We start from the raw sequence: 27,941 nt of genomic DNA on the forward strand, positions 1-27,941 counted from the left end.
ACGAGTTTCTCAGACGACTGGCCTATCTGGGTGATGTTTTTTCACGCCTGAATGATCTGAATCTAGGATTACAGGTACTCTCCGCAACTATATTCAATGTGCGGGACAAAATTGAGGCTATGATTAAGAAGTTGGAGCTCTTCTCTGTCTGCATTAACAAGGACAACACACAGGTCTTTCCATCACTGTATGATTTTTTTGTGTACAAATGAACTCAAGCTTACGGACAATGTCAAATGTGATATAGCGAAGCACCTGAGTGAGATGGGTGCACAATTACGCATGTACTTTCCCGAAACGGACAAAACAAACAACTGGATTTGTTATCCCTTTCATGCCCTGCCTCCAGTCCACTTACCAATATCTGAACAAGAGAGCCTCATCGAATTTGCAACAAGCGGTTCTGTGAAAATGTAATTTAATCAGAAGCCACTGCCAGATTTCTGGATTGGGCTGCGCTCAGAGTTTCTTGCCTTGGCAAATTGGCTGTTAAGACACTGATGCCCTTTGCAACCACGTACCTATGTGAGAGTGGATTGTCGGCCCTCACTAGCATGAAAACTAAATACAGGCGGGCACAGACTGTGTGTGGAAAAGGATTTAAGATTGAGACTCTCCAATGTTTGAAGGGGTAAGGGACTATAAAAAGTTTGGGAACCACTGGCCTAGATGGGGAATGTAGTGATACTATAACATTTAACTGTACCATTGTATAATTAAATAGTATACTTAGAGAAATAAGGACATGTAATTTCCATTAGAGCGGTCACTTGACTATCTTGTCACTATAATAGACTTTTCGTAGCAGGCTAGAACTTAAACAGCATGTTATGATAATTAACGTAACAGGTTAGGATAATTTGGCTAAGGTAAGGAAAAACTGTTAAAATTTCAATTTTTGACATTAATTTAACAAGAGCTGTATCCCATCTAGCCAAGACCCTTTGGCTAATATGAGCTAGTGAAAGATTTGCCTCCGTACTTTCGCCAAAACGCACACTTGTGTCGAAATTGTCGGCAGGTTCTTCAAGCTATTCATTCACCAAAACAAACTTTGCTTTACACGTTTACCTGTCAATGTAGTTCAGCTGTGACACAGTCAAATGAGAAATTGTGCGAGGTGAAACCCATTTAGAAACGTTTTGTCAACGAAATGGCGATGTTATTCTGGGAAAGAGGACTTCGCAACGCTGTTACCAAAAAGGCTATGCAAGGAGTCCAGCTCTACTGGTAATACATGCAGTTTAAGTGTCCGTAAATACGATGTGCATTCTACGGTAGCTAGCTAGCGAATTATTTGCAAATATTACAACAATGGTTCGTGTTTAGCAATGAAAATACTTAGAATAGTCTTTGCCTCCAATACAGCTGTCATGCATGTTGTCTGGCTTTCAGTGCAGTTTAATATATTTACAGACGATGGCGCTATTTACCAATCTCAGGCTCCAGTTGCAGCGTATGAAATTTAATATGCATTTGGTTTGTGACCTATCAAATTTCAATCAAATGTATTTATGAAGCCCTGTTTACGCTAAAACGCCAAACCGCAAGCAATGCAGATGTAGAAGCACGGTGGCTAGAAAATACTCCCTAGGAAGAAACCTAGCGAGTAACCAGGCTCTGAGGGGTGGCAAAGCCTCTTCTGGCTGTGCCGGGTGGAGATTTTAACAGTACATGGCTAAGATGTTTAAACGTTCATGGTTGTAGAGGGTGCAACAGGTCAGCACCTCAGGAGAAAATGTCAGTTGGCTTTTCATAGCCGATCATGATACTGTATGTCACAGATTATCAGTTAAAATACGCATGAATTGTCAGTATTTATTCATCAAGTAGATAATCTGTCTAATTGTGTTTGTTTTCCCCTCAGTACGTCAGTGGTATCAGGCAGAGAGCGTGTGAATGGGGTGGATCTGTTCTACCAGCAGACTGGAAAAGGAGACCATGCTGTTTTACTACTGCCTGGAGCTCTGGGTAGGTAACAACACTCGTAACATGGTCCCCAGGCTTTCAGTGTCTGGTGCACAACACTACCGACCTTTGTCACTTCCCCAAGCCTTGTCAAGTGACTGTCTAAAGTTGTAGATGATGATCTCTTTCAAATATGGAGTAGCCTAAATCATACGTCACACTACTGATTAAGGCCTCTGCCCATCAGAGCATCAACATTAGTAATTGTGACTTTGATATTGAGAGGAGACTGAGGACTTCAAGCGGCAGTGGTTCCCAAACTTTTTATAGTCCCGTACCCCTTCAAACATTCAACCTCCAGCTGCGTACCCCCTCTAGCACCAGGGTCAGTGCAATCTCAAATGTTGTTCTTTGCCATCATTGTAAGCCTGCCACACACATAGTATACGATAAATGTATTAAACATAAGAATGAGTGTGAGTTTTTGTCACAACCTGGCTCATGGGAAGTGGCAAAGAGCTCTTATAGGACCAGGGCACAAATAATAACATAATAATAATCATTAATTTTTCTCTTTATTTAGACATCTTACATATAAAACCTTATTTGTTCATCAACAATTGTGAATAACTCATCACAGGTTAATGAGAAGGGTGTGCTTGAAAGGATGCACATAACTGCATGTAGAGAGTCTGTCTTAAATAATTTTCCACAGTCTGTGCCTGTATTTAGTTTTCATGCTAGTGAGGGCCGAGAATCCACTCTCACATAGGTACGTGGTTGCAAAGGGCATCAGTGTCTTAACAGCCAATTTGCCAAGGCAAGAAACTCTGAGCGCAGCCCAATCCAGAAATCTGGCAGTGGTTTCTGATTAAATTACATTTTCACAGAACCGCTTGTTGCAAATCCGATGAGGCTCTCTTGTTCAGATATTGGTAAGTGGACTGGAGGCAGGGCATGAAATGGATAACGAATCCAGTTGTTTGTTTTGTCCGTTTCGGGAAAGTACATGCGTAATTGTGCACCCATCTCACTCAGGTGCTTCGCTATATCACATTTGACATTGTCTGTAAGCTTGAGTTCATTTGCACACAAAAAAAATCATACAATGATGGAAAGACCTGTGTGTTGTCCTTGTTAATGCAGACAGAGAAGAGCTCCAACTTCTTAATCATAGCCTCAATTTTGTCCCGCACATTGAATATAGTTGCGGAGAGTCCCTTTAATCCTAGATTCAGATCATTCAGGCGAGAAAAAACTTCACCCAGATAGGCCAGTCGTTTGAGATGCTCGTCATCATGCAAGCGGTCAGACAAGTGAAAATTACAGTGGCAAGAAAAAGTATGTGAACCCTTTTGGAATTACCTGGATTTCTGCATAAATTAGGCAAAACATTTGATCTGATCCTCATCTTAGGCACAACAATAGACGAATACAGTGTGCTTAAACTAATAGGACAAAAATTATTGTATTTTTCTTGTCTATATTGAATACATAATTTAAACATTGATAGCATAGGTTGGTAAAAGTATGTGAACCCCTAGGCTAAGGACTTTTCCAAAATCTAATTGGAGTCAGGAGTCAGCTAACCTGGAGTCCAATTAATGAGACAAGATTGGAGATGTTGGTTAGAGCTCCCTATAAAAAAAAACCTCAGAAAATTTGAGTTTGCTATTCACAAGAAGCATTGTCTGATGTGAACCATGCCTCGAACAAAAGAGATCTCAGAAGACCTAAGATTAAGAATTGTTGACTTGCATAAAGCTGGAAAGGGTTCGAAAAGTATCTCTAAAAGCCTTGATGTTCATCAGTCCACAGTAAGACAAATTGTCTATAAATGGAGTAAGTTCAACGTTGTTGCTACTCTCTCTTGGAGTGGACGTCCTGCAAGAGCACAGTGCAGAATGCTCAATGAGGTTACAAAGAATCCTAGAGTGTCAGCTTAAGATGTACAGAAATCTCTGGAACATTCTAACATCTCTGTTGACGAGTCTACGATACGTAAAACACTAAACAAGAAAGGTGTTCATGGGAGGACACCGCGGAAGAAGCCACTGCTGTCCAAAAAAACATAGCTGCATGTCTTAAGTTCATAAAAAAGCACCTGGATAATTAAAACATTTTTTTTTTTAAATTTCACCTTTATTTAGCCAGTTGAGAACAAGTTCTCATTTACAACTGCGACCTGGCCAAGATAGAGCAAAGCAATGTGACACAAACAACAGAGTTACACATACACATGGGATAAACAAACATACAGTCAATAACACAATAGAAAAAGTATATATACAGTGTGTGCAAATGTAGTAACATTAGGGAGGTAAGGCAATAAATAGGACATCGTGGCGAAATAATTACAATTTAGCTATTAAACACTGGAGTGATAGATGTGCAGAAGATGAATGTGCAAGTAGAGATACTGGAGTGCAAAGGAGCAAAAAAAAGAATAACAATATGGGGATTAGGTAGTTGGGTGGGCAATTTACAGATGGGCTATATACAAATGCAGTGATCGGTAAGCAGCTCTGACAGCTGATGCTTAAAGTTTGTGAGGGAGATATGTCTCCAGCTTCAGTGATTTTTGCAATTTGTTCCAGTCATTGGCAGCAGAGAACTGGAAGGAAAGGCGGCCAAAGGAGGAGTTGGTTTTGTGGGTGACCAGTAAAATATACCTGCTGGAGCGCGTGCTACGGGTGGATGCTGCAATGGTGACCAGTGAGCTGAGATAAGGCAGGGCTTTACCTAGCAAAGACTTAGATGGCCTGGAGCCAGCGGGTTTGGCGACGAATATGAAGCGAGTACCAGCCAACGAGAGCATACAGGTTGCAGTGGTGGGTAGTATATGGGGCTTTGGTGACAAAACTGTGGACAGATTAAACTAAAGTTGAGTTGTTTGGAATGAACACACAACACTACAGTGGGGCAAAAAAGTATTTAGTCAGCCACCAATTGTGCAAGTTCTCCCACTTAAAAAGATGAGAGAGGCCTGTAATTTTCATCATAGGTACACTTCAACTATGACAGACAAAATGAGAAAAAGAAATCCAGAAAATTACATTGTAGGATTTTTTATTTATTTATTTGCAAATTATGGTGGAAAATAAGTATTTGGTCACCTACAAACAAGCAAGATTTCTGGCTCTCACACACCTGTAACTTCTTCTTTAAGAGGCTCCTCTGTCCTCCACTCGTTACCTGTATTAATGGCACCTGTTTGAACTTGTTATCAGTATAAAAGACACCTGTCCACAACCTCAAACAGTCACACTCCAAACTCCACTATGGCCAAGACCAAAGAGCTCACCCCCATTTTTTTTTTTTTATATATATAATTTTTAAAATATTTTTTTAATGTGAATCACATTTTTATTTGGCGTACCCCCGACGGCATTGCACATACCCCAGTTTGGGAATACCTGGCCTACGTGATAGAAAACTTCATATTAACACATACTAAGTTGTTTTGGGTCCTCATCAGAACAGGCATAGACCCTCTATAATGTTGGTTACCAGCAGTGTGTCTTCCTGTAACAGGAAGTGCTCAGACTGACTTTGGGCCGCAGCTGAAGTCTTTGAGTAAGGACCGCTTCACTGTGATTGGTTGGGACCCTCGCGGGTACGGAAACTCCCGCCCCCCGGAGAGAGACTTCCCACTGGACTTCTTTGAGAGGGATGCCAAGGACGCTGTGGACCTGATGCAGGTCAGAGTTAAACCAATCAGGAATCACATTGGGAAGATGCTTTAAAATGTTGCTGTAGAGTGTGTTTCTCAATATTGCATATTGCAAGTCAGCACACAAGATGACTTTCTCCGCAACACAGAGAAACAGGACTACTCTGGAGAACATGAACTACACAGTTGCCTCTCTTGCTCTTTGTATGTGAGGACAGTCAGCCAAGTATATTTCCTTATTTATCTGTGAACGTGTGTATGTCTTTCCCTCATTGCTTTTCTGTGAACGTGTGTACAGTTGTGGCCAAAAGTTTTGAGAATGACACCAATATTAATTTTCACAAGGTCTGCTGCCTCAGTTTGTATGATGGCAATTTGCATATACTCCAGAATGTTATGAAGAGTGATCAGATGAATTGCAATTAATTGCAAAGTCCCTCTTTGCCATGCAAATTAACTGAATGCCAAAAAAACATTTCCACTGCATTTCAGCCCTGCCACAAAAGGACCAGCTGACATCATGTCAGTGATTCTCTCGTTAACACAGCTGTGATTGTTGACGAGGACAAGGCTGGAGATCACTGTCACACTGATTGAGTTCAAATAACAGACTGGAAGCTTCAAAAGGAGGGTGGTGCTTGGAATCATTGATCTTCCTCTGTCAACCATGATTAGCTGAAAGGAAACACGTGCCGTCATCATTGCTTTGCACAAAAAGTGCTTCACAGGCTGCCAGTAAGATTGCACCTAAATCAACCATTTATCGGATCATCAAGAACTTCGAGAGCGGTTCAATTGTTGTGAAGAAGGCTTCAGGGCGCCCAAGAAAGTCCAGCAAGCGTCAGGACCGTCTCCTAAAGTTGATTCAGCTGCGGGATCGGGGCTCGGGAATGGCAGCAGGCAGGTGTGAGTGCATCTGCATGCACAGTGAGGCGAAGAGTTTTGGAGGATGGCCTGGTGTCAAGAAGGGCAGCAAAGAAGCCACTTCTCTCCAGGACAAACATCAGGGACAGACGGATATTCTGCAAAAGGTACAGGGATTGGACTGCTGAGGACTGGGGTCAAGTCATTTTCTCTGATGAATCCCCTTTCCGATTGTTTGGGGCATCCGGAAAAAAAGCTTGTCCGGAGAAGACAAGGTGAGTGCTACCATCAGTCCTGTGTCATGCCAACAGTAAAGCATCCTGAGACCATTCATGTGTGGGGTTGCTTCTCAGCCAAGGGAGTGGGCTCACTCACAATTTTGCCTAAGAACACAGCCATGAATAAATAATGGTACCAACACATATTCCGACAACAACTTCTCCCAACCATCCAGGAACAGTTTGGTGACAAACAATGCCTTTTCCGGCATGATGGAGCACCTTGCCATAAGGCAAAAGTGATAACCAAGTGGCTCGGGGAACAAAACATCTATATTTTTGGTCCATGGCCAGGAAACTCTCCAGACCTTAATCCCATTGAGAACTTGAGGTCAATCCTCAAGAGGCGGGTAGACAAACAAAACCCCACAAATTCTGACAAACTCCAAGCATTGATTATGCAAGAATGGGCTGCAATCAGTCAGGATGTGGCCCAGAAGTTAATTGACAGCATGCCAGGGCGGTTTGCAGAGGTCGTGAAAAAGAAGGGTCAACATTGCAAATATTGACTCTTTGCATCAACTTCATGTAATTGTCAATAAAAGCCTTTGACACTTATGAAATGCTTGTAATTATACATCAGTATTCCATAGTAACATCTGACAAAAATATCTAAAGACACTGAGGCAGCAGACTTTGTGGAAATTAATATTTGTGTCATTCTCTTTTGGCCACGACTGTATGCTTTTTCCCTCATTGCTTATCTGTGAACGTGTGTATGCCTTTTCCCTCATTGCTTATCTGTGAACGTGTGTCTTTTCCCTCATTGCTTATCTGTGAACGTGTCTTTTCCTTCATTGCTTATCTGTGAACGTGTGTCTTTTCCTTAATTGCTTATGTGTGAACATGTCTTTTCCTTCATTGCTTATGTGTGAACGTGTGTATGCCTTTTCCCTCATTGCTTATGTGTGAACGTGTGTGTGTGTGTGTGTCTTTTCCTTCATTGCTTATGTGTGAACGTGTGTGTGTGTGTCTTTTCCCTCATTGCTTATCTGTGAACGTGTGTGTCTTTTCCCTTATTGCTTATCTGTGAACGTGTGTGTTTGTCTTTTCCCTTATTGCTTATCTGTGAACGTGTGTGTGTGTCTTTTCCCTCATTGCTTATCTGTGAACGTGTGTGTGTGTCTTTTCCTTCATTGCTTATGTGTGAACGTGTGTGTGTGTGTGTGTGTGTGTGTGTGTCTTTTCCCTCATTGCTTATCTGTATCTTTCCCATGGTAGGCGTTGAGATTTCCAAGGTTCTCTCTGCTGGGCTGGAGTGACGGAGGCATTACTGCTCTGATTGCAGCAGCCAGGAACCCCTCCCTGGTCAATAAGATGGTGGTGTGGGGCTCCAACGCATATGTCTCACCACAAGATGTAAAGATCTACAATGGTGAGGTCCTCTTATTGGTGTGTGCGAGCATGCTTTGGAGAGACTGGATGAGGCAGCTCTGCATGTGTCAGGGTTTGTGCAATACAGCTTGTGTGTGTCCATGTGTCTTCAGCGATCCGTGATGTGTCTCAGTGGAGTGAGAGGATGAGGAGGCCCATGGAGGAAGTGTATGGGGCAGAGCTCTTCATTAAGACCTGGGAAGGATGGGTGGACGGGATTGGACAGTTCGCCCAGAGACCAGAAGGTAAGGGCAGCAACATCTTTGCAGCAAAGATTCCAATTTTCCAGTTCCACTTGTCAGTTCCTGTGTTAGGTAGTATCTGTATAGATCCTTAGACTTGTTTTCTGTCTGTCCTGTATTGTTCAGGAAGCATCTGTATGGAGCTGTTGCCTCAGATCAGCTGTCCCTCTCTCATCATCCACGGAGAGAAGGATCCCATGGTGCCCAGCTTCCACCCTCAGTATCTCCTCAAACACATCAAGGGTTCAAGGTGAGCTGATTCCCCCATTACATTCCTTCTCTTTTGTTTTCCTATCCTCCCTTCTGTATGTTTTTCTCTCTTATAGAGGCATTGTATGAAAGAAATGATGTAGTCAGCATGTATTATGTCAATGTTTAACTACAACCACTAATGATACGTACAACCTCCACAGTAACATCTTCTTTGGTGTCCAGGTTACATCTGATGCCGGAAGGGAAACACAACCTGCATCTGAGGTTTGCTGCCAAGTTCAACAAGCTGGTTGAAGACTTCCTGAACCAGTGATGGACATAGGAATAGGGTGCCATTTGGGACGTAGCCTAACATTTTGCAGTATGTAGGGATTAGGGTGCCAATTCGGTTACACAAGTCCTGCACCCACAGGAAATGAGAAGCTTTCAGGCCTGGGTCTGTGTTCAAGAGTGGACAACATTGAAGGAGCACTATAGAAAGCAACAGTAATAATCAATCGGAGTCTGGTCCATTAATTAACTGACTTATCACTGAATTACTGGTATATGAGCCAAAATAAATACCCATCCACATGACTATTGCAAATGTTATCTATTAATTCCTTGTGTAATAAGTTGTTTAACTTTTTGCATCATTTGTATTGTTGTGTACAGTCCTCTGTTTTGTACTGTTGTGTGTCATATATGGCATGTTATGTAAATGTTGCATTTGCACTAACTGTTATGCCATGTAAAACAAAGCAAAAGAAAAGTTGGAAAATGATAGTCATTCAATTACAATTTTAATCAGACATATTTAGTAAACAGCAGGGGTGAAAGTAAGGTGGTGTGGTACGGCGTCCCAGCAAAATAAATAGTGTGGGTACGCCGTACCAGTTAAACATGAACTTATCACAATGATTAAAACAAAATGTCAAGAAAATTAGCAAATGGACTTAAACTGGTGGTATAGCCTATGCTCCAATATGCGATGTGGTCAGATGAGAACACTGAAATTTTGCCAAGGTAGAGATGAGTGGCTGACACAGACGCGTGCAGACAGCAGTGGACGCTTCAATTCTGGCCTAATGACAATCACCAAATGTCATTAGACTTTTTGGTGTTTTGTGTAACAGATGACTGGAAAGAGTCACCACTGTTTGGAACAAGAGCTCGACTTGGACTGAAATAGGTTCCGGTACTTTTGAGCTAATATTCTATAAGAGGAACAGGAGCTCAAGCAGTAGAACATTTGAAGTACCAGTACTCAGTTCATGTGAGGTCCTGCCCAAGTCAACCACTGGTTTGGAGGCTGGAAATATGTTGAGTGGATGAGCTTGGAGCCCTTTGAAGTGATTGATTGATAATCAGATAAAAACATAATGACTGGTTGTGTTTATACCACAATACTAGTTAATACATTTTAAAAGTTATGAAATATCTTCTAGGTCCACAGACATCCTTTTGAATTAATAGGAATTCTATGATTAGGCCAATACATTTATTGGGTCTATAGGCACAAGCACATGTTGGGCCCGTAGTGGGAAGAAATGAATTCTACTTTCACCGCTGGTAAAGTCTTTATATGTACAGTGTGTTCTCTGACAGGCACAACAGTGACAGTTACAATGAGCCTATCCATCTTTTGATGGACACATTTTACACCTGACCGAGAACTACATGCTCTCCCTCTTGTGAATGTTATTCATGTGCGATTTCAGGGAACTCATCTGATTGAAGCATTTATCGCAATAGTTACAGCGAAACGGTTTCTCGCCAGTGTGAATTCTCTGATGGCGTTTAAGATCGCTTGTTGATAAAAAGCATTTACCACACGAAGGACACATGTATGGTTTCTCCCCTGAATGAGTCCTCATGTGACCATTCAGGTGTTCCTTCCTGCTAAAGCTTTTCCCACAAGTGTTACACAGGTACGGTTTCTCTCCAGTGTGAATTCTCTCGTGGAGTTTGAGTTGGCTTTCTTTTGGAAAAGCTTTTTCACACATAGTGCACTGCAGCATTGCCTTCTGTTTGTGACTCTTCATATGCTGCTTAAGGTTTCGCATCTGATGGAAGCTTTTGCCGCAATCGCTGCAGAGATACGCTGGAGGCTCCTCTCCTTCCTCTCCTGTCTCCCCTGTGTGTACCCTCATATGGCTTAGCAAATTACCCTCGTAGTTGAAGCATTTGTTACATTCAACACACCTGTATGGTTCCTCACCTGTGTGAATTCTCTCATGCTTTTTCAAATCGCTTGAATAGACAAAGCATTTCCCGCAGACATCACACTTGTACGGCTGCTCCCCTGTGTGGCTCCTCATGTGGTCTGTCAGTCTAGTATTGTGGAGGAAGCATTTGCCACATTCATTGCAGCAGTAGGGTTTCCGTGTTGTGTGTATCTTCATGTGCGTTTTCAGACCTCCCTTAAGAGTGAAGCTTTTGTCGCATTCCTTGCAGCTGTATGGTTTCTCACCAGTGTGGATCCGCTGGTGGCGTTTTAAATCACAGTCTGATATAAAGCATTTCTCACATAGAAGGCACCGGAATAATCTCTCTCCTGTATGAGTGCGCATATGCCCGATCAAGTCCGATTTACGGCTGAAACTTTGACTGCAATCGCTGCACATGTATGGTGTCTCTCTATTGTGAGTTTTTAGGTGTTGTCTTAGACCTGCTTTAAATGTGAAACATTTTTCACACATAGGACACTGAAGTCGTTGCCCTGTGTGGCTCCTCATATGCTCTTTTAGTGTTGCCTTCAGACTGTAGCTTTTTCCGCACTCCTGGCAGCTGCATGGTTTCACTCCGGTGTGAATTAGCTGATGGCGTTTTAGAACCACGGCTGATATACAGGATTTCTCACACACAGGACATTTAAATAGGCTCTCCCCTCCTGTATGGGCTCTCATATGCTCTGTCAGGTGTCCCTGACGTGTGAAGCCTTTGTCACACTCAAAACATTGATAAGGTTTCTCTCCATTGTGAGTCTTCATATGCCTGACCAGAGCTCCCTTGCCTTTGAAGGACCTGGAGCATTCTTTGCACTTATATGGCTTTTCATCTTTCTGATGAATTTTCCGGTGATTTCCTAAATGGCTTCTGCTAATGAAGCATTGACTGCACACAGGGCATTTGTATGGTGTCACTCCTGTGTGAGTGTTTATATGCCTGTCCAGGATTTCCTTGTGGTTGAATGATTTGCCACATTCAGTACAGCTGTATGGTTTCTCACCGATGTGAATAATTCTCTGATGTATTTTTAACTGGCCTGCCCTGGTGAAGCTTTTCCTGCACACAGTACACATGTGTAACCGCTTCTCTGTGTGAGCCCTCAACGGTGCTTTCAGCTCACTGGTTATCTTGGCCTCAGTGCAGACTTTAGAGTCTGGATGTAGACCAAGTTCAGAGAGGGGCTGAGAGTCAATGATTGGTTCTGATACTCCGTAGTCCTCTCCATCATCAGGTTCTGTTTTGATTCCGACAGTGGTGTTGGTGGGTAGAGGGTCCCTTTCACTGTCCTGATCACAGTCACGTTCCACATAGGGAGGAGGAAATATAAACTGTGTGACCTCTGTGGTATCCTGACTGGCCTTGAGTTCCTCCTGTTGCTCTGTAATCAATGTGTGCTCTGTCTCCTCCTGCACCCGACTGGGGCTCCACTCCTGCTCACAGTGTGGTTGTTGTTGCTGCTGCTTAGGTGGAATCTCCCAAGTTAGCTGCTGGGGGTCTGGGGAGAAGGATGGGAAATAAGGTTCTACACATTCGATAAATAACTCAAACACAATTCACATCAATTCAAGTTGCCTACCTTCACAATTATTTAGGTCTATGCCCCGCTTCTTAACCTGGGGAAATACAGTTTGTATGAGCTAACATTCCACTCCTTGTCATGCAAACATTTTTTGGCAATGACACCGAATACAAGGATTGGAATGTTAGCAACAACAACAAAACAACTGGTTCTAACTCAGGCATTCTGGAGTGGCAAAGAGTGACATCATCGCTTTAAGACTGTCAGTCTACCGCCCTTCTACTACTGCGACGAATGCAACTGTGGATTAATATGTGCATTAGCGGTCATCTGTATTGTTTTAATCGTATGCTGTTTACTAGTCACAAACCTGCTCCCAAATCCAGAAGAATCCTCCGCAGACGACCATTCTCCTGCTTTGAGCTGGATATCTCTTCCAAGTACTCTATTATCGTCTTTTCCACTATCCTGAATATATCAACTGCCGCTGATTTTAATCGGTCATGGTACTCGGTTTTATTTTCTCCAAATAGCTCAACAGCTGCCGTTGTTAACCGTTCGGTGATAAACAGATTCAACAGCTGTATTTTGGACATTTTGAGGAAATATTAACGCTTTAACAACTTAAATTAAACCTAAAGATACTCGTCAACTTCTAACCACCTTAGCATTTTTCATGCCGAAGTTCCGAGCTTGCAAAGATTTCCGGCTTCGAAAATATGTTGACACTTTGAGGACCGAATGACATTCAAGCAAAGGCGGGAACAATACACAGCTAGCCAATCATGTTTCTCATGATGTTCAGAATCACGTGCAAGTGCTTCTATCGATTGCTTACGCGTTCCAGAAACCAGGAAGTGACTTGATTTACGGGCGCACATGAGTAGGTTGAACAAATTCAAATGAATCGTCTCGTTTAGTCGTAGCTACTTGTCTTCCTACAAACAGCTATTCAAAATGAACATATCAGAAGCAGTAGGAGATGCCATTACAGTGCACGATATCTCAGAGAAGATTCTGGAGCAAACGGTTCACTTTCACGTCATGAAACTCAATGTTTTTTTTTCTCCTTTGGTTCGGCTCGAACCCCGTCTTGTCCAACTTGGTTGTTTCAATGGAAAGTACATTTGTGAGTAGCTTACTGTACAACAAATACACTTACAAAGCAGACTAGCTAACAGAGATTGGAAGCTAGCTAGCTTCACTGTGTAATGTTTCTAGCTAGCTGCGTTAAAGGTATTATATCAGGTGTGTGTGTATTCAGGATTCGATGCCGCTGTCTACCTTAGTCCTGGAGGACCCATCTGAAACCACCCAGAATTCACTGGCGCAGAAATTGAGTAAGCACCCATTTCTTCATCTTCCTGTCAATATCCTATCTCTCAGAAGATTGGCTGTATCCTCCACAGACTGTGAAGGAATTGTCCAGCTTCATGCTATCATGATGGCGCTGTCAAGACAACTGGGAATTTGGGAGAAAAAAAATCATCAAGTCAGAAAATCGGAGCCCTAGAAAGATGGAGCTATACCGGTCCGCAAATACAGGACTACAAAATATATATTTTTGTATTAACTGTTTTTTCTTCTTCAGATTTTCCAGGTGGTGCTGCAGCACCTCTACTTCCCGAAGCTATGGTCGGACCTCGTTTTTCTCTGAATTCGCAGTTGTCTTGAACTCACTGAAGTTAGAATCAGTTCCCAGTTGTTTTAAACGCAGCATAAGACAGGCCACATATTTACACACACACAAACTTATCCAAGATGCCACAACATTGTGCTTACAGTCAAAATTGTCTAACAATCAATTATACATTGATTTATACTGAACAAAAAAATAAACTCAACATGCAACAATTTTACTGAGTTACAGTTTATATAAGGAAGTCAGTCAATTGAAATAAATAAATGAGGCCCTAATCTATGGATGGGAGGGCATAGGCCCACCCACTGGGGAGCCAGGCCCAGCCATCAGTTTTTCCCCACAAAAGGGCTTTAATACCGGAATAAATACTCCTCAGTTTCTTCAGGTGGCTAGACTCAGACGATTTTGAAGGTGAAGAAGCTGGGTGTGGAGGTCCTGGGATGGGGTGGTTACGTGTGGTCTGTGGTTGTGACGCTGGTTGGACGTACTGCCAAATTTTCTAAAATAACGTTGGTAGAGAAATAATGGTAGAGAAATTAAGCTTCAATTCTCTGGCAAGACTCTGGTGGACATTCATGCAGTCAGCATGCCAATTGCACACTCCCTCAACTTGAGACATCTGTGGCATTGTGTTGTGTGACAAAACGTCACATTTTAGAGTAGCTTTTTATTCTCCCCAGTAGAAGGTGCACCTGTGTAATGATCATGCTGTTTAATCAGCTTCTTGATTAAATCCATCCACCCGATACACCGCTTCTACACCTGCATTGCTTGCTGTTTGGGGTTTTAGGCTGGGTTTCTGTACAGCACTTTGAGATATCAGCTGATGTACGAAGGGCTATATAAATACATTTGATTTGATTTGATTTGATATCTTGGCAAAAGGAAAATGCTCACTAACAGGGATGTAAACAAATTTGTACACAACATTTGAGAAGCTTTTATGTGTATTGAACATTTGTGGATCTTTAATTTCAGCTCATGAAACTTGGGACCAACACTTTACATGTTGCGTTTATATTTTTCTTCACTATAGTTGCTATATGTTATTCAGAATCAGAACATTTACAGAAAGCTAGACACTTAAACCACTGGTGTCAGCTTACACGATTTGAAACATCACTAACCCAGTTGTCCTAGTCACTACTCCAGCTGTCTTCCTTATCCTTTGTTTTCCAGCTAAGAGGACTAAGAAACGGGTGTTTGTGAGCTACAATCTGCCGATGACCAACTCCAACCTTTCTCTGCTGGTGGAGAATAGGATAAAGGAGATGGAAGTTCACATGGATACATTTAAATCTTTCCCCCATTTATATTGACATTTTACCAAAATAATACAATGGAGAGAACAACATTACCTACCTGTCTAGACTGTTTGTCACTTGCTGTTTTAGCACTTGCTTGAGATCTAACCAGAGACCAGTCCTCTTTCCTGTTCCCACTGCCCACCTACAAACTTAGACATCACATGTATCACCTCGATAGTGTTCATTTATTGACAAACAATACATTGTGGTTTATTATCAAAACAACATTTATGGTTTTAATATGTACAAGTGCATCATATAAAAAAACATTTAGAAAATATTAGTGGTTGACAATCACTCATGGAATTTCATTTATTTTACCACAATATTTAATTGATAAACATTTACAAACTACCAAATAAACAATACAAGGTGTCCACCGTCAAAATATGTGCCATTTGCATCAACTATGGTTCATGGTAGAAATGTATAGAGTATACTTGGCCTTTAAGGTCCTCTATGTACATTGTGTGACAAATTGTCCTATGAAAATAACTGATGTGCCTAGTACATGAGATATGATAGTCCATACATCAGGGATCATTAACTAGATTCAGCAGCGGCTGATTTATTTTGGTTGAGTGGATGGTCAGGGGGCCAGGTCATACTTAAAAATAATTTGTAGACTGCAAATTGACTGAAAGAAGCCCAAATGGATATATTTGACGAAAACAAATCATTTCAAACCTTGTTTACAGTCACATATCTCTTATGCGTGGGAATACTTTGGAACAGACTTCTAAAATTAAAATCAGTTGGAGCTGATTTGCTGGTGTTTCTACGGTCTTTTCAGAAAACTTGGGGAGCCAAATAAAATCACCTGAGGTCGCCAATGTAAGGTGTGTATTAATAATTTGTATGTTAGAGTAGAGTTTGTATACAAACATACCCTGTAAGTCACAGCTGTTCTAACTAGATCACACTATTGTACTAACCTAATAAACTAGACACTAACCATTTCAAAACCCCGATAGACATTGTGCTTTGTGGCATGGCCAGCCATTATTTAACTGTGCTAAAGAGACGGGTTGAAACAAGTCCTAAAAACACCAATATACTACTAACATTATTTACCACAGTGTTGAGAACAGGGACAGGAAAGGTCAGAATTAGCTAAATTAAAGGTATTTCAAGCAACAAGAATGCCCTTGGCAACATAACAAAAATAAATACTGAATTACTGAACGATTCTTTCAAAGTAGCCTGTCCCATTTTAATTGTATTTTTTAAACAAAAGAACCATCATGATAAAGCCATTCAGAAACATATGTTTCATAGTGGAGACAGGTTCAATCTCAAATTGTACCCTATTCCCTATGTAGTGCACTACTTTTGACCAAGTAGTGCACTATGTAGTAAATAGGGTGCTATTTGGGACATATTCTGCACATACTAGTAACTAACTAGTATTGTCCACTCAACACCATAGAATACGGAAATAAAAACACCATGAAAAGGTCAAGTTCAAATCCTTTTCCATCACAGTTTTTAGGTTTCCGACTGTCACTCACAGAATTGTGTTGACAACCATCATTCACCAACATTACATGGGAGAAGCAATACTGTGTTTTCTAAAGTCATCATAGTGATTCCACTCCTACTAAGCATAAAGTGCCAACTTGGACTTTTGACGGGGGTGGGAGGCAGAAATTCATAAATAAACCCATCAAGTAGGCAACAGTATATAGGCCTACCCTTTTATTCAATTTAGAGCGCAGCAGTTTCACCTCAAACAAGTTGGCTGACAAATATTTTATTACATTTGATTTAACTTTGAATTTTAGTGCAAAAAAAACCAAGTAGAGGGAAATTAAATGCATAGAGCACACATCACTGTTGAAAGCCATGACGTTTCAAATGAAATATAGAATACAGTGTCTGTTCTGCTGCTCTATACATTTGTCTCTATGCGGTTTGAGTACACTACTCTGCTGATAACTTACAGACACCATGACATCCCTCCTCAGCATGGAACCATGCTGCTCATTCTACACTAATGCATGTAAGTCATTGTAATGAGTTTCAGTTAATTGCAAAGACATACTTTCCCATATTTTGTTCCAAGATCCTGTTCTATTGCAGGCCCTCAAAGTCTTACTAAATCCTATTGAATGTCCAAAATAGTACCCTATTCCCTATAGATAGGCCTATGGTCGTGAGTAGTGCACGATGCAGGCCCTGGTCAAAAGCAGTACACTATATAGGGAATATGGTGACATTCAGGACACAGAGAATCACTACTCTACAGGCTAACCCATCACCATATTACATTACGACCCATTTAAATCCAACCATTGATGCCCTCCTGGGGCATCTGAATAGTAATTAGTTTTTTATTTTGTCCAAATCTTGGATGTCCATGATTGGGGAAGCTCGATTTTCCCCTTTCAGACTAACACAACGTGGAGAGATCGCATCATAAGTCTAATGAGAGGGATAATATGTTCATTAAACCCACCAGAATGGGAATGTTTTAAAATTAAAGAGTTCCTCATGGAAGAATCTGACAAGCGGAATTATTCCATGTTCTCCTGACTGCATGATCACATCAGACCAGGCCAGTCATGACAGTGACCAGGAGTGGGACAGTTTATTTGGGACAGTCCCTGCCATCCCTACAGCACAGTCTCGTCCTATCCTCTGTCTGTGTGTGTCAGAGAGGAGTGTGTGTCTGCTGCTACGACGACCCTCCCACCCCATTTGACACCATAATATTACTGATCACCCCCCCTCTGGTAACATACAATGTCGGCACTGCTGCAAGAGCAGTAGCCGCTGCTGTTGTGGCGCCCCCGGTGGCCGTAAGATGCCGCGGCGTGTCGTGGACCCGGGAGTAAGTGAGAAGGAGGTGCTGCTCTCCAGGCCGGTGGGTGAGGAGGGGCTGGCGAGTGTAGCTCTCCCCGTCTGCGAGGCTCTCTGGCAGAGGCTGGTTGCGCGGCTCGGGCAGCAGTAGGAGACAGATGATGCACAGCAGGGTGCAGGCAGCGAAGATCATGTGATGCAGGAAGTAGCCCTTCTGGTTGTGGAGCTCCATGATGGGGGCTGTCAGCATGCCGAAGCCAGCACTGGCCAGGACCAGGCCCAGACCACCACCCCTGGGGGAGGAAGGGAGACAGAGGGAGAGTCAGTTTTACACTTAATTTCCTGCAATTCTACACAGTTTACTATAGAGGGGAGGTAAACGTTTGCAGTTTTTAATATGATAACTGATGAGCAATGGGCCCACCCCGGTCAGTAATTCCACTATGCTTACTACAAGTGTAGATAGCGGGCCGCTAGACTACTACCAATCTATAAAAAAACAATTTGCTGACATGAGCTAATTGAGTAACTGCTGATGCACAATCAATTTTCAAAATTGCACCTTGTGTATTTTATTATTCTAACTCTCAACAGTAAGTCGCCCCCCCCCCCCCCCCCCCCCCCCCAAAAAAAACTACATCCATATATTTGTTGTTCTTGTGAAATTGATCTGTGGGCCGCCAGTTGCCCTTCCCTGATCTATATTCTAGAACAGTAGTCTCTGTCAAATTGCATTTATATGACACATACAGACTGCACCAAAAGATGGCGCTAGTAGGCCACTCAAACCTAAAACTTGGTGAGTAGCAGTGGAGGCTGCTGAGGGGAGGATGGCTCATAATGGCTGGAAGGGGCGAATGGAATGGTGTCCATGTGTTTGATGTTGTTGTTGATACCTTTCCACATGTTCCGCTCCAGCCATTACCACAAGCCCGTCCTCCCAATTAAGGTGCCACCTGTAGTATGTAGTCATAGGAATCAAATAACTAGGTGTGTGTGCAGTCAGACCATACATAGGTGTGTGTGTGTTACCTGATGACGGTGGGAGTGATCTCAGCGCAGAAGAAGATGCTGAGGGTGCTGACGGCATGAGAGGAGAACATTCCAATGATGGAGAATGCCACAGAGAACTTCCTGTTTAGCGTGTCCCTCAGAACTAACCATACAAGAGGAGGAGGGACACGAGAGGAGGTGAGACACATACATCATAAGTATAAACATTTCACTTAATAAAAACCAAACACAGTGGTGTACTGACTAGCCATTCATTTTATTTAATGACTGTTTTGTATATTCTACAACACAAAATCAACAGATGGAGCCTGAGGCTGGCCTGTAGAGCACCTGATCGGCATATACTCTTAGAAAAATGGTTCCAAAAACAGTTATTTGGTTGTCCCAATAGGTCAACCCTTTTTGGTTCCAGGTAGAACCCCCTTTTTTAACCTTTATTTAACTAGGCAAGTCAGTTAAGAACTAATTCTTATTTACAATGACAGCCTAGGAACAGTGTGTTAACAGCTTTGTTCAGGGGCAGAAAGACAGATTTTTACATTGTCAGCTCGGGGATTCAATCTAGCAACCTTTCAGTTACTGTCCCAACGCTCTAACCACTAGGCTACCTGCCGCCCCAGGTTAAAAGGGTTTAACCTGGAACCTAAAGGGTTTAACCTGGAACCTAAAGGGTTTAACCTGGAACCTAAAGGGTTATACCTGGAAACTAAAGGGTTATACCTGGAACCTAAAGGCATATACCTGGAACCTAAAGGGTTTAACCTGGAACCTAAAGGGTTATACCTGGAACCCAAAGGGTTTAACCTGGAACCTAAAGGGTTATACCTGGAACCTAAAGGGTTTAACCTGGAACCTAAAGGGTTATACCTGGAACCTAAAGGGTTATACCTGGAACCTAAAGGGTTATACCTGGAACCTAAAGGCTTTAACCTAGAACCTAAAGGCTTTAACCTGGAACCTAAAGGGTTTAACGTGGAACCTAAAGGGTTTAACCTGGAACCTAAAGGGTTTAACCTGGAACCTAAAGGGTTTAACCTGGAACCTAAAGGGTTATACCTGGAACCTAAAGGGTTTAACCTAGAACCTAACGGGTTATACCTGGAAACTAAAGGGTTATACCTGGAACCTAAAGGGTTTAACCTGGAACCTAAAGGGTTTAACCTGGAACCTAAAGGGTTTAACCTGGAACCTAAAGGGTTATACCTGGAAACTAAAGGGTTATACCTGGAACCTAAAGGGTTTAACCTGGAACCTAAAGGGTTTAACCTGGAACCTAAAGGGTTATACCTGGAACCTAAAGGGTTATACCTGGAACCCAAAGGGTTTAACCTGGAACCTAAAGGGTTATATATGGAACCTAAAGGGTTTAACCTGGAACCTAAAGGGTTATACCTGGAACCTAAAGGGTTTAACCTGGAACCTAAAGGGTTTAAGGAACCTAAAGGGTTTAACCTGGAACCTAAAGGGTTTAACCTGGAACCTAAAGGGTTATATCTGGAACCTAAAGGGCTTAACCTAGAACCTAAAGGGTTATACCTGGAACCTAAAGGGTTATACATGGAAACTAAAGGGTTATACCTGGAACCTAAAGGGTTTAACCTGGAACCTAAAGGGTTATACCTGGAACCTAACGACTTTAACCTGGAACCTAAAGGGTTATACCTGGAACCTAAAGGGTTATACCTGGAACCTAAATGGTTATACCTGGAACCTAAAGGCTTATACCCGGAACCTAAAGGGTTATACCCGGAACCTAAAGGGTTTAACCTGGAACCTAAAGGCTTATACCCGGAACCTAAAGGGTGTAACCTGGAGCCTAAAGGGTTTAACCTGGAACCTAAAGGGTTTAACCTGGAACCTAAAGGGCTTAACCTGGAACCTAAAGGGTTTAACCTGGAACCTAAAGGGTTATACCTGGAGCCTAAAGGGTTTAACCTGGAACTTAAAGGGTTTAACCTGGAACCTAAAGGGTTTAACCTGGAACTTAAAGGGTTTAACCTGGAACTTAAAGGGTTATATCTGGAACCTAAAGGGCTTAACCTAGAACCTAAAGGGTTATACCTGGAACCTAAAGGGTTATACCTGGAACCAATGATTGCATTCTTCCAATCAGTATGATTGTATAAAGTCAAACTGTACCTGTGTCATGGCGAAGGCTGTACTTGCCAATCACTATATTCAAACAAAGGCCAGGGTAGGGGGAATAAAAATAGAGAAAATTAGCATGAGCATAGCCATTAGAAGAGCTCAGTATTTGTCTGACAGATACTGTTGATCTGATATAATGACTGAAGAACAGAGGTAATGATGCAGAAAGTGACATTCTCCTAGTAATGACTTCTCTGAAGCACTGTAAGTCCATTATCTGAGTATGACACTTGTCTACGACAAATTCAAATTATAATAGGATGATTTTGCTTTGTGTTTACCCATGTAAAGAGCTATTTGTGAATTAAGAATTATGAGGGGGATGCCTGCATTGGTCACTTGTTAAAACATCTGACAAAACATGGGCTTTCATAAACTGAAGGTTGACCTAAATGTTTATTTCATAGAGATAAGATGTATATATATCTGTGTTTCATTTGTGTGTGTGTGCATAACACGTGTGTGTGTCTCCAACTCACAGTTGAGCAGACCCAGCTGCAACAGTGATGCCAGGGCGGTGATGATCATGAAGGTGAGCAGTCCGCCCCGACGACCCATGAATGCCACGGCCGGGCACAGCGCCAGGCACGTCGCTACGGCGATGCCAGCCATAGTGTAGTAGTCAGCGTGAAACATGGCCGACACAGGAGCCTCCGGGTCCATCATACTGCGGGCAAAACAGTGGTGGATACCGTACCCAGTCAACCTGAGGAAAGAGAGATATGTAGGTGAGTTGGACTCTCTGGCAGAAGGATATTCTCTCCTGGTCAAGGTGAGTTGGACTCTCTGGCAGAAGGGTATTCTCTCCTGGTCTAGGTGAGTTGGACTCTCTGGCAGAAGGGTATTCTCTCCTGGTCTAGGTGAGTTGGACTCTCTGGCAGAAGGGTATTCTCTCCTGGTCTAGGTGAGTTGGACTCTCTGGCAGAAGGGTATTCTCTCCTGGTCTAGGTGAGTTGGACTCTCTGGCAGAAGGGTATTCTCTCCTGGTCTAGGTGAGTTGGACTCTCTGGCAGAAGGGTATTCTCTCCTGGTCTAGGTGAGTTGGACTCTCTGGCAGAAGGTTATTCTCTCCTGGTCTAGGTGAGTTGGACTCTCTGGCAGAAGGGTATTCTCTCCTGGTCTAGGTGAGTTGGACTCTCTGGCAGAAGGTTATTCTCTCCTGGTCTAGGTGAGTTGGACTCTCTGGCGGAGGGGTATTCTCTCCTGGTCTAGGTGAGTTGGACTCTCTGGCAGAAGGTTATTCTCTCCTGGTCTAGGTGAGTTGGACTCTCTGGCAGAAGGGTATTCTCTCCTGGTCTAGGTGAGTTGGACTCTCTGGCAGAAGGGTATTCTCTCCTGGTCTAGGTGAGTTGGACTCTCTGGCAGAAGGGTATTCTCTCCTGGTCTAGGTGAGTTGGACTCTCTGGCGGAAGGGTATTCTCACCTGGTCTAGGTGAGTTGGACTCTCTGGCAGAAGGGTATTCTCTCCTGGTCTAGGTGAGTTGGACTCTCTGGCAGAAGGGTATTCTCTCCTGGTCTAGGTGAGTTGGACTCTCTGGCGGAAGGGTATTCTCACCTGGTCTAGGTGAGTTGGACTCTCTGGCAGAAGGGTATTCTCTCCTGGTCTAGGTGAGTTGGACTCTCTGGCAGAAGGGTATTCTCTCCTGGTCTAGGTGAGTTGGACTCTCTGGCAGAAGGGTATTCTCACCTGGTCTAGGTGAGCTGGACTCTCTGGCGGAAGGATATTCTCTCCTGGTCTAATGGTTAAGTCATTGCCCACTGGGCAAAGACGTCAATTTAATATCTATTTCACGTTGGTTGGAACAACGTTGATATAACCAGTGTGTGGTTTCCCAAGCGGGAGAGCAGATCCCACCAGTTACACACACACACACACACACACACACAGCCTTGTCATAGCCACAAAGTGTACCGGCACACCACCATGTCATAGCCACAAACTATACCGGCAAACAGCCTTGTCATAGCCACAAACTATACCGGCAAACAGCCTTGTCATAGCCACAAACTATACCGGCAAACAGCGTTGTCATAGCCACAAACTATACCGGCAAACAGCGTTGTCATAGCCACAAACTATACCGGCAAACAGCCTTGTCATAGCCACAAACTATACCGGGAAACAGCCTTGTCATAGCCACAAACTATACCGGCAAACAGCCTTGTCATAGCCACAAACTATACCGGCAAACAGCCTTGTCATAGCCACAAACTATACCGGCAAACAGCCTTGTCATAGCCACAAACTATACCGGCAAACAGCGTTGTCATAGCCACAAACTATACCGGCAAACAGCGTTGTCATAGCCACAAAATATACCGGGAAACAGCCTTGTCATAGCCACAAACTATACCGGCAAACAGCCTTGTCATAGCCACAAAATATACCGGGAAACAGCCTTGTCATAGCCACAAACTATACCGGCAAACAGCGTTGTCATAGCCACAAACTATACCGGCAAACAGCCCTGTCATAGCCACAAACTATACCGGGAAACAGCGTTGTCATAGCCACAAACTATACCGGCAAACAGCCTTGTCATAGCCACAAACTATACCGGCAAACAGCGTTGTCATAGCCACAAACTATACCGGCACACCACCATGTCATAGCCACAAACTATACCGGCAAACAGCCTTGTCATAGCCACAAACTATACCGGCAAACAGCGTTGTCATAGCCACAAAATATACCGGCAAACAGCCTTGTCATAGCCACAAACTATACCGGCAAACAGCCTTGTCATAGCCACAAAATATACCGGCAAACAGCCTTGTCATAGCCACAAACAGCGTTGTCATAGCCACAAACTATACCGGCAAACAGCCTTGTCATAGCCACAAACTATACCGGCAAACAGCCTTGTCATAGCCACAAACTATACCGGCAAACAGCCTTGTCATAGCCACAAACTATACCGGCAAACAGCGTTGTCATAGCCACAAACTATACCGGCAAACAGCCTTGTCATAGCCACAAACTATACCGGCAAACAGCGTTGTCATAGCCACAAACTATACCGGCAAACAGCGTTGTCATAGCCACAAAATATACCGGGAAACAGCCTTGTCATAGCCACAAACTATACCGGCAAACAGCCTTGTCATAGCCACAAAATATACCGGGAAACAGCCTTGTCATAGCCACAAACTATACCGGCAAACAGCGTTGTCATAGCCACAAACTATACCGGCAAACAGCCTTGTCATAGCCACAAACTATACCGGGAAACAGCGTTGTCATAGCCACAAACTATACCGGCAAACAGCCTTGTCATAGCCACAAACTATACCGGCAAACAGCGTTGTCATAGCCACAAACTATACCGGCACACCACCATGTCATAGCCACAAACTATACCGGCAAACAGCATTGTCATAGCCACAAACTATACCGGCAAACAGCCTTGTCATAGCCACAAACTATACCGGCAAACAGCGTTGTCATAGCCACAAAATATACCGGGAAACAGCCTTGTCATAGCCACAAACTATACCGGCAAACAGCCTTGTCATAGCCACAAACTATACCGGCAAACAGCCTTGTCATAGCCACAAACTATACCGGCAAACAGCCTTGTCATAGCCACAAACTATACCGGCAAACAGCGTTGTCATAGCCACAAACTATACCGGCAAACAGCCTTGTCATAGCCACAAACTATACCGGCAAACAGCGTTGTCATAGCCACAAAATATACCGGCAAACAGCCTTGTCATAGCCACAAACTATACCGGCAAACAGCGTTGTCATAGCCACAAAATATACCGGGAAACAGCGTTGTCATAGCCACAAACAGCCTTTTCATAGCCACAATGGCTATTTTATTTATTGTTATTTTTTTTTTAAATTACCCCGTTTTTCTCCCCAATTTAGTGGTATCCAATTGTTTTAGCAGCTTGTCTCATCGCTACAACTCCCGTACGGGCTCGGGAGAGACGTCCTCCGATACACAACCCAACCAAGTCGCACTGCTTCTTAACACAGCGCGCATCCAACCCGGAAGCCAGCCGCACCAATGTGTCGGAGGAAACACTGTGCACCTGGCAACCTTGGTCAGCGTGCACTGCGCCCGGCCCGCCACAGGAGTCGCTGGTGCGCGATGAGACAAGGATATCCCTACCGGCCAAACCCTCCCAAACCCGGACGACGCTAGGCCAATTGTGCGTCGCCCCACGGACCTCCCGGTCGTGGACGGTTATGACAGAGCTTGGGCGCGAACCCAGAGTCTCTGGTGGCACAGCTGGCGCTGCAGTACAGCGCCCTTAAACACTGCGCCACCCGGGAGGCCAATGTACCGTTTCTCAATGGGAAACCTAACTCATACGAAATTCATGCTCTGTTTGGCACATTACCCAGTGCCTTCGATACAATTACACACAGATGTGCACACACACAGACAGACTTACGAGTTGACACAGAGCACGACAATGTTCTTCCACAGGTTTCTGGTGCTGGTCATCTTGACGATGCAGGTCCTCTTTGGCTTCTTATGCAGCTCATGCTCCAGCTCTGATGGTGAGATAGAACACAGTGTGAGACCTTTACACTGGCAAGGAAACAACACACACGCACGCACATACATGGAGCCAGCATCCACACCACACAAATTATACAGTAATGGTCTTCTGTGGGTTGATGTGTGTGTATGAGATCCGATCCATCTGTATTAATCTGCTCCCTGCGTTAAACTCATTTCTCATGGAGGGTGTATGTGTCTGGCATCAAGCCTTGCAGATATATTTCATCATATGAAATGAAATCCCTGCAGTTGCACATATAAAAATGAACGAGTGTGTGTGTGTTTGACAGTGTCTGACTGACTGAATCCATGGCAGACACATTTCATCACTGAAATCAGAGACCTGCTGTGATCCGTGTAAATGCAATAGACAATGGTGTGTTGTTGTTGACTCTACGTGAGACTTCCCATATGTACATACTGCACGATCAGCTGCAAACCAGGGATCTGTGTAGTGGCCATGGACAGAACACAGTTATTTTTTGACATGCAGTGTCTTTTCCCTCTCTGTCTCTCCATCTCTCCTTTTACTCTCTGTCTCTCCATCTCTCATTTTACTCTCTGTCTCTCTACCTCTCCTTTCCCTCTCTGTCTCTCCATCTCTCCTTTTACTCTCTGTCTCTCCATCTCTCCTTTCCCTCTCTGTCTCTCCATCTCTCCTTTTACTCTCTGTCTCTCCATCTCTCCTTTCCCTCTCTGTCTCTCTACCTCTCATTTTACTCTCTGTCTCTCCATCTCTCCTTTTACTCTCTGTCTCTCTACCTCTCCTTTTACTCTCTGTCTCTCCATCTCTCCTTTCCCTCTCTGTCTCTCCATCTCTCCTTTTACTCTCTGTCTCTCTACCTCTCCTTTTACTCTCTGTCTCTCCATCTCTCCTTTTACTCTCTGTCTCTCCATCTCTCCTTTTACTCTCTGTCTCTCCATCTCTCCTTTTACTCTCTGTCTCTCCATCTCTCCTTTTACTCTCTGTCTCTCTACCTCTCCTTTTACTCTCTGTCTCTCCATCTCTCCTTTTACTCTCTGTCTCTCCATCTCTCCTTTTACTCTCTGTCTCTCTACCTCTCATTTTACTCTCTGTCTCTCCATCTCTCCTTTTACTCTCTGTCTCTCCATCTCTCCTTTTACTCTGTCTCTCCATCTCTCCTTTTACTCTCTGTCTCTCTACCTCTCCTTTTACTCTCTGTCTCTCCATCTCTCCTTTTACTCTCTGTCTCTCTACCTCTCATTTTACTCTCTGTCTCTCCATCTCTCCTTTCCCTCTCTGTCTCTCCATCTCTCCTTTTACTCTCTGTCTCTCTACCTCTCCTTTTACTCTCTGTCTCTCCATCTCTCCTTTCCCTCTCTGTCTCTCCATCTCTCCTTTTACTCTCTGTCTCTCTACCTCTCCTTTTACTCTCTGTCTCTCCATCTCTCCTTTTACTCTCTGTCTCTCTACCTCTCATTTTACTCTCTGTCTCTCTACCTCTCCCCTCTCTGTCTCTCTACCTCTCCTTTTACTCTCTGTCTCTCTACCTCTCATTTTACTCTGTCTCTCTACCGCTCCCCTCTCTGTCTCTCTACCTCTCCTTTTACTCTCTGTCTCTCTACCTCTCCCCTCCCTGTCTCTCTACCTCTCCCATCTCTGTCTCTCTACCTCTCATTTTACTCTGTCTCTCTACCTCTCCCCTCTCTGTCTCTCTACCTCTCCCCTCTCTGTCTCTCTACCTCTCATTTTACTCTGTCTCTCTACCTCTCCCCTCTCTGTCTCTCTACCTCTCCCCTCTCTGTCTCTCCACCTCTCCTTTTACTCTCTGTATCTCTACCTCTCCCCTCTCTGTCTCTCTACCTCTCCCCTCTCTGTCTCTCTACCTCTCCTTTTACTCTCTGTCTCTCTACCTCTCCATCTCTCCTTTTACTCTCTGTCTCTCTACCTCTCCCCTCTCTGTCTTTCTACCTCTCTTTTTACTCTGTCTCTCTACCTCTCCCCTCTCTACCTCTCCTTTTACTCTCTGTCTCTCTACCTCTCATTTTACTCTATGTCTCTCTACCTCAACCCTCTCTGTCTCTCTACCTCTCCTTTTACTCTGTCTCTCTACCTCTCCCCTCTCTGTCTCTCCATCTCTCCTTTTACTCTCTGTCTCTCTACCTCTCCCCTCTGTCTCTCTACCTCTCCTTTTACTCTCTGTCTCTCTACCTCTCCCCTCTCTGTCTCTCCATCTCTCCTTTTACTCTCTGTCTCTCTAC

The 27,941-nt window shown here is 43.6% G+C and overlaps 3 protein-coding genes and 1 long non-coding RNA gene across 4 annotated transcripts in view; 2 read left to right on the forward strand and 2 right to left on the reverse strand.

Moving 5' to 3' along the window:
- The first annotated feature begins 978 nt into the window (after window positions 1-978).
- LOC139409421 (biphenyl hydrolase like) lies at window positions 979-9,128 on the forward strand. Its single transcript, XM_071154562.1, has 7 exons — window positions 979-1,230; window positions 1,868-1,971; window positions 5,443-5,609; window positions 7,945-8,098; window positions 8,211-8,342; window positions 8,466-8,589; window positions 8,775-9,128. The coding sequence occupies exons 1-7, from the start codon at window positions 1,154-1,156 to the stop codon at window positions 8,863-8,865; spliced, it is 849 nt and encodes a 282-aa protein (XP_071010663.1). The 5' UTR covers window positions 979-1,153; the 3' UTR covers window positions 8,866-9,128.
- Window positions 9,129-9,298: 170 nt separating this feature from the next.
- LOC139409420 (zinc finger protein 271-like) lies at window positions 9,299-12,994 on the reverse strand. Its single transcript, XM_071154561.1, has 2 exons — window positions 12,653-12,994; window positions 9,299-12,258 (listed from the first exon to the last, which is right to left on the reverse strand). The coding sequence occupies exons 1-2, from the start codon at window positions 12,876-12,878 to the stop codon at window positions 10,208-10,210; spliced, it is 2,277 nt and encodes a 758-aa protein (XP_071010662.1). The 5' UTR covers window positions 12,879-12,994; the 3' UTR covers window positions 9,299-10,207.
- A 145-nt stretch (window positions 12,995-13,139) lies between these two features.
- Window positions 13,140-14,136, forward strand: LOC139409423 (uncharacterized). Its single transcript, XR_011634401.1, has 3 exons — window positions 13,140-13,411; window positions 13,547-13,622; window positions 13,874-14,136. It is a non-coding gene; the product is annotated as an uncharacterized lncRNA (long non-coding RNA).
- Window positions 14,137-15,925: 1,789 nt separating this feature from the next.
- LOC139409422 (solute carrier family 22 member 23-like) overlaps window positions 15,926-27,941 on the reverse strand; it is a 44,753-nt gene continuing 32,737 nt past the window's right edge. The window contains exons 6-10 of the mRNA XM_071154563.1: window positions 25,606-25,708; window positions 21,675-21,901; window positions 21,187-21,219; window positions 19,066-19,189; window positions 15,926-18,326 (exon numbers count right to left, since the gene is read on the reverse strand). Of these exons, the coding sequence (XP_071010664.1) occupies window positions 17,909-18,326; window positions 19,066-19,189; window positions 21,187-21,219; window positions 21,675-21,901; window positions 25,606-25,708 (905 nt within the window). The 3' untranslated portion in view covers window positions 15,926-17,908. The remainder of the gene's footprint in view (window positions 18,327-19,065; window positions 19,190-21,186; window positions 21,220-21,674; window positions 21,902-25,605; window positions 25,709-27,941) is intronic.

Source organism: Oncorhynchus clarkii, chromosome 5 (genome assembly GCF_045791955.1).
Source record: "Oncorhynchus clarkii lewisi isolate Uvic-CL-2024 chromosome 5, UVic_Ocla_1.0, whole genome shotgun sequence".
Taxonomy (NCBI): Eukaryota; Metazoa; Chordata; class Actinopteri; order Salmoniformes; family Salmonidae; genus Oncorhynchus; species Oncorhynchus clarkii.

Excerpts from the sequence above, each read along its gene's own strand:
- LOC139409421 (XM_071154562.1), top strand. The coding sequence starts at position 1,154 with ATGGCGATGTTATTCTGGGAAAGAGGACTTCGCAACGCTGTTACCAAA. Across the intron at positions 1,972-5,442 it reads ACTACTGCCTGGAGCTCTGG|GAAGTGCTCAGACTGACTTT; the intron begins GTAGGTAACAAC and ends TTCCTGTAACAG. Across the intron at positions 8,099-8,210 it reads AGATGTAAAGATCTACAATG|CGATCCGTGATGTGTCTCAG; the intron begins GTGAGGTCCTCT and ends ATGTGTCTTCAG.
- LOC139409420 (XM_071154561.1), bottom strand. The coding sequence starts at position 12,878 with ATGTCCAAAATACAGCTGTTGAATCTGTTTATCACCGAACGGTTAACA. Across the intron at positions 12,259-12,652 it reads TCTTCTGGATTTGGGAGCAG|ACCCCCAGCAGCTAACTTGG; the intron begins GTTTGTGACTAG and ends CCTTCTCCCCAG.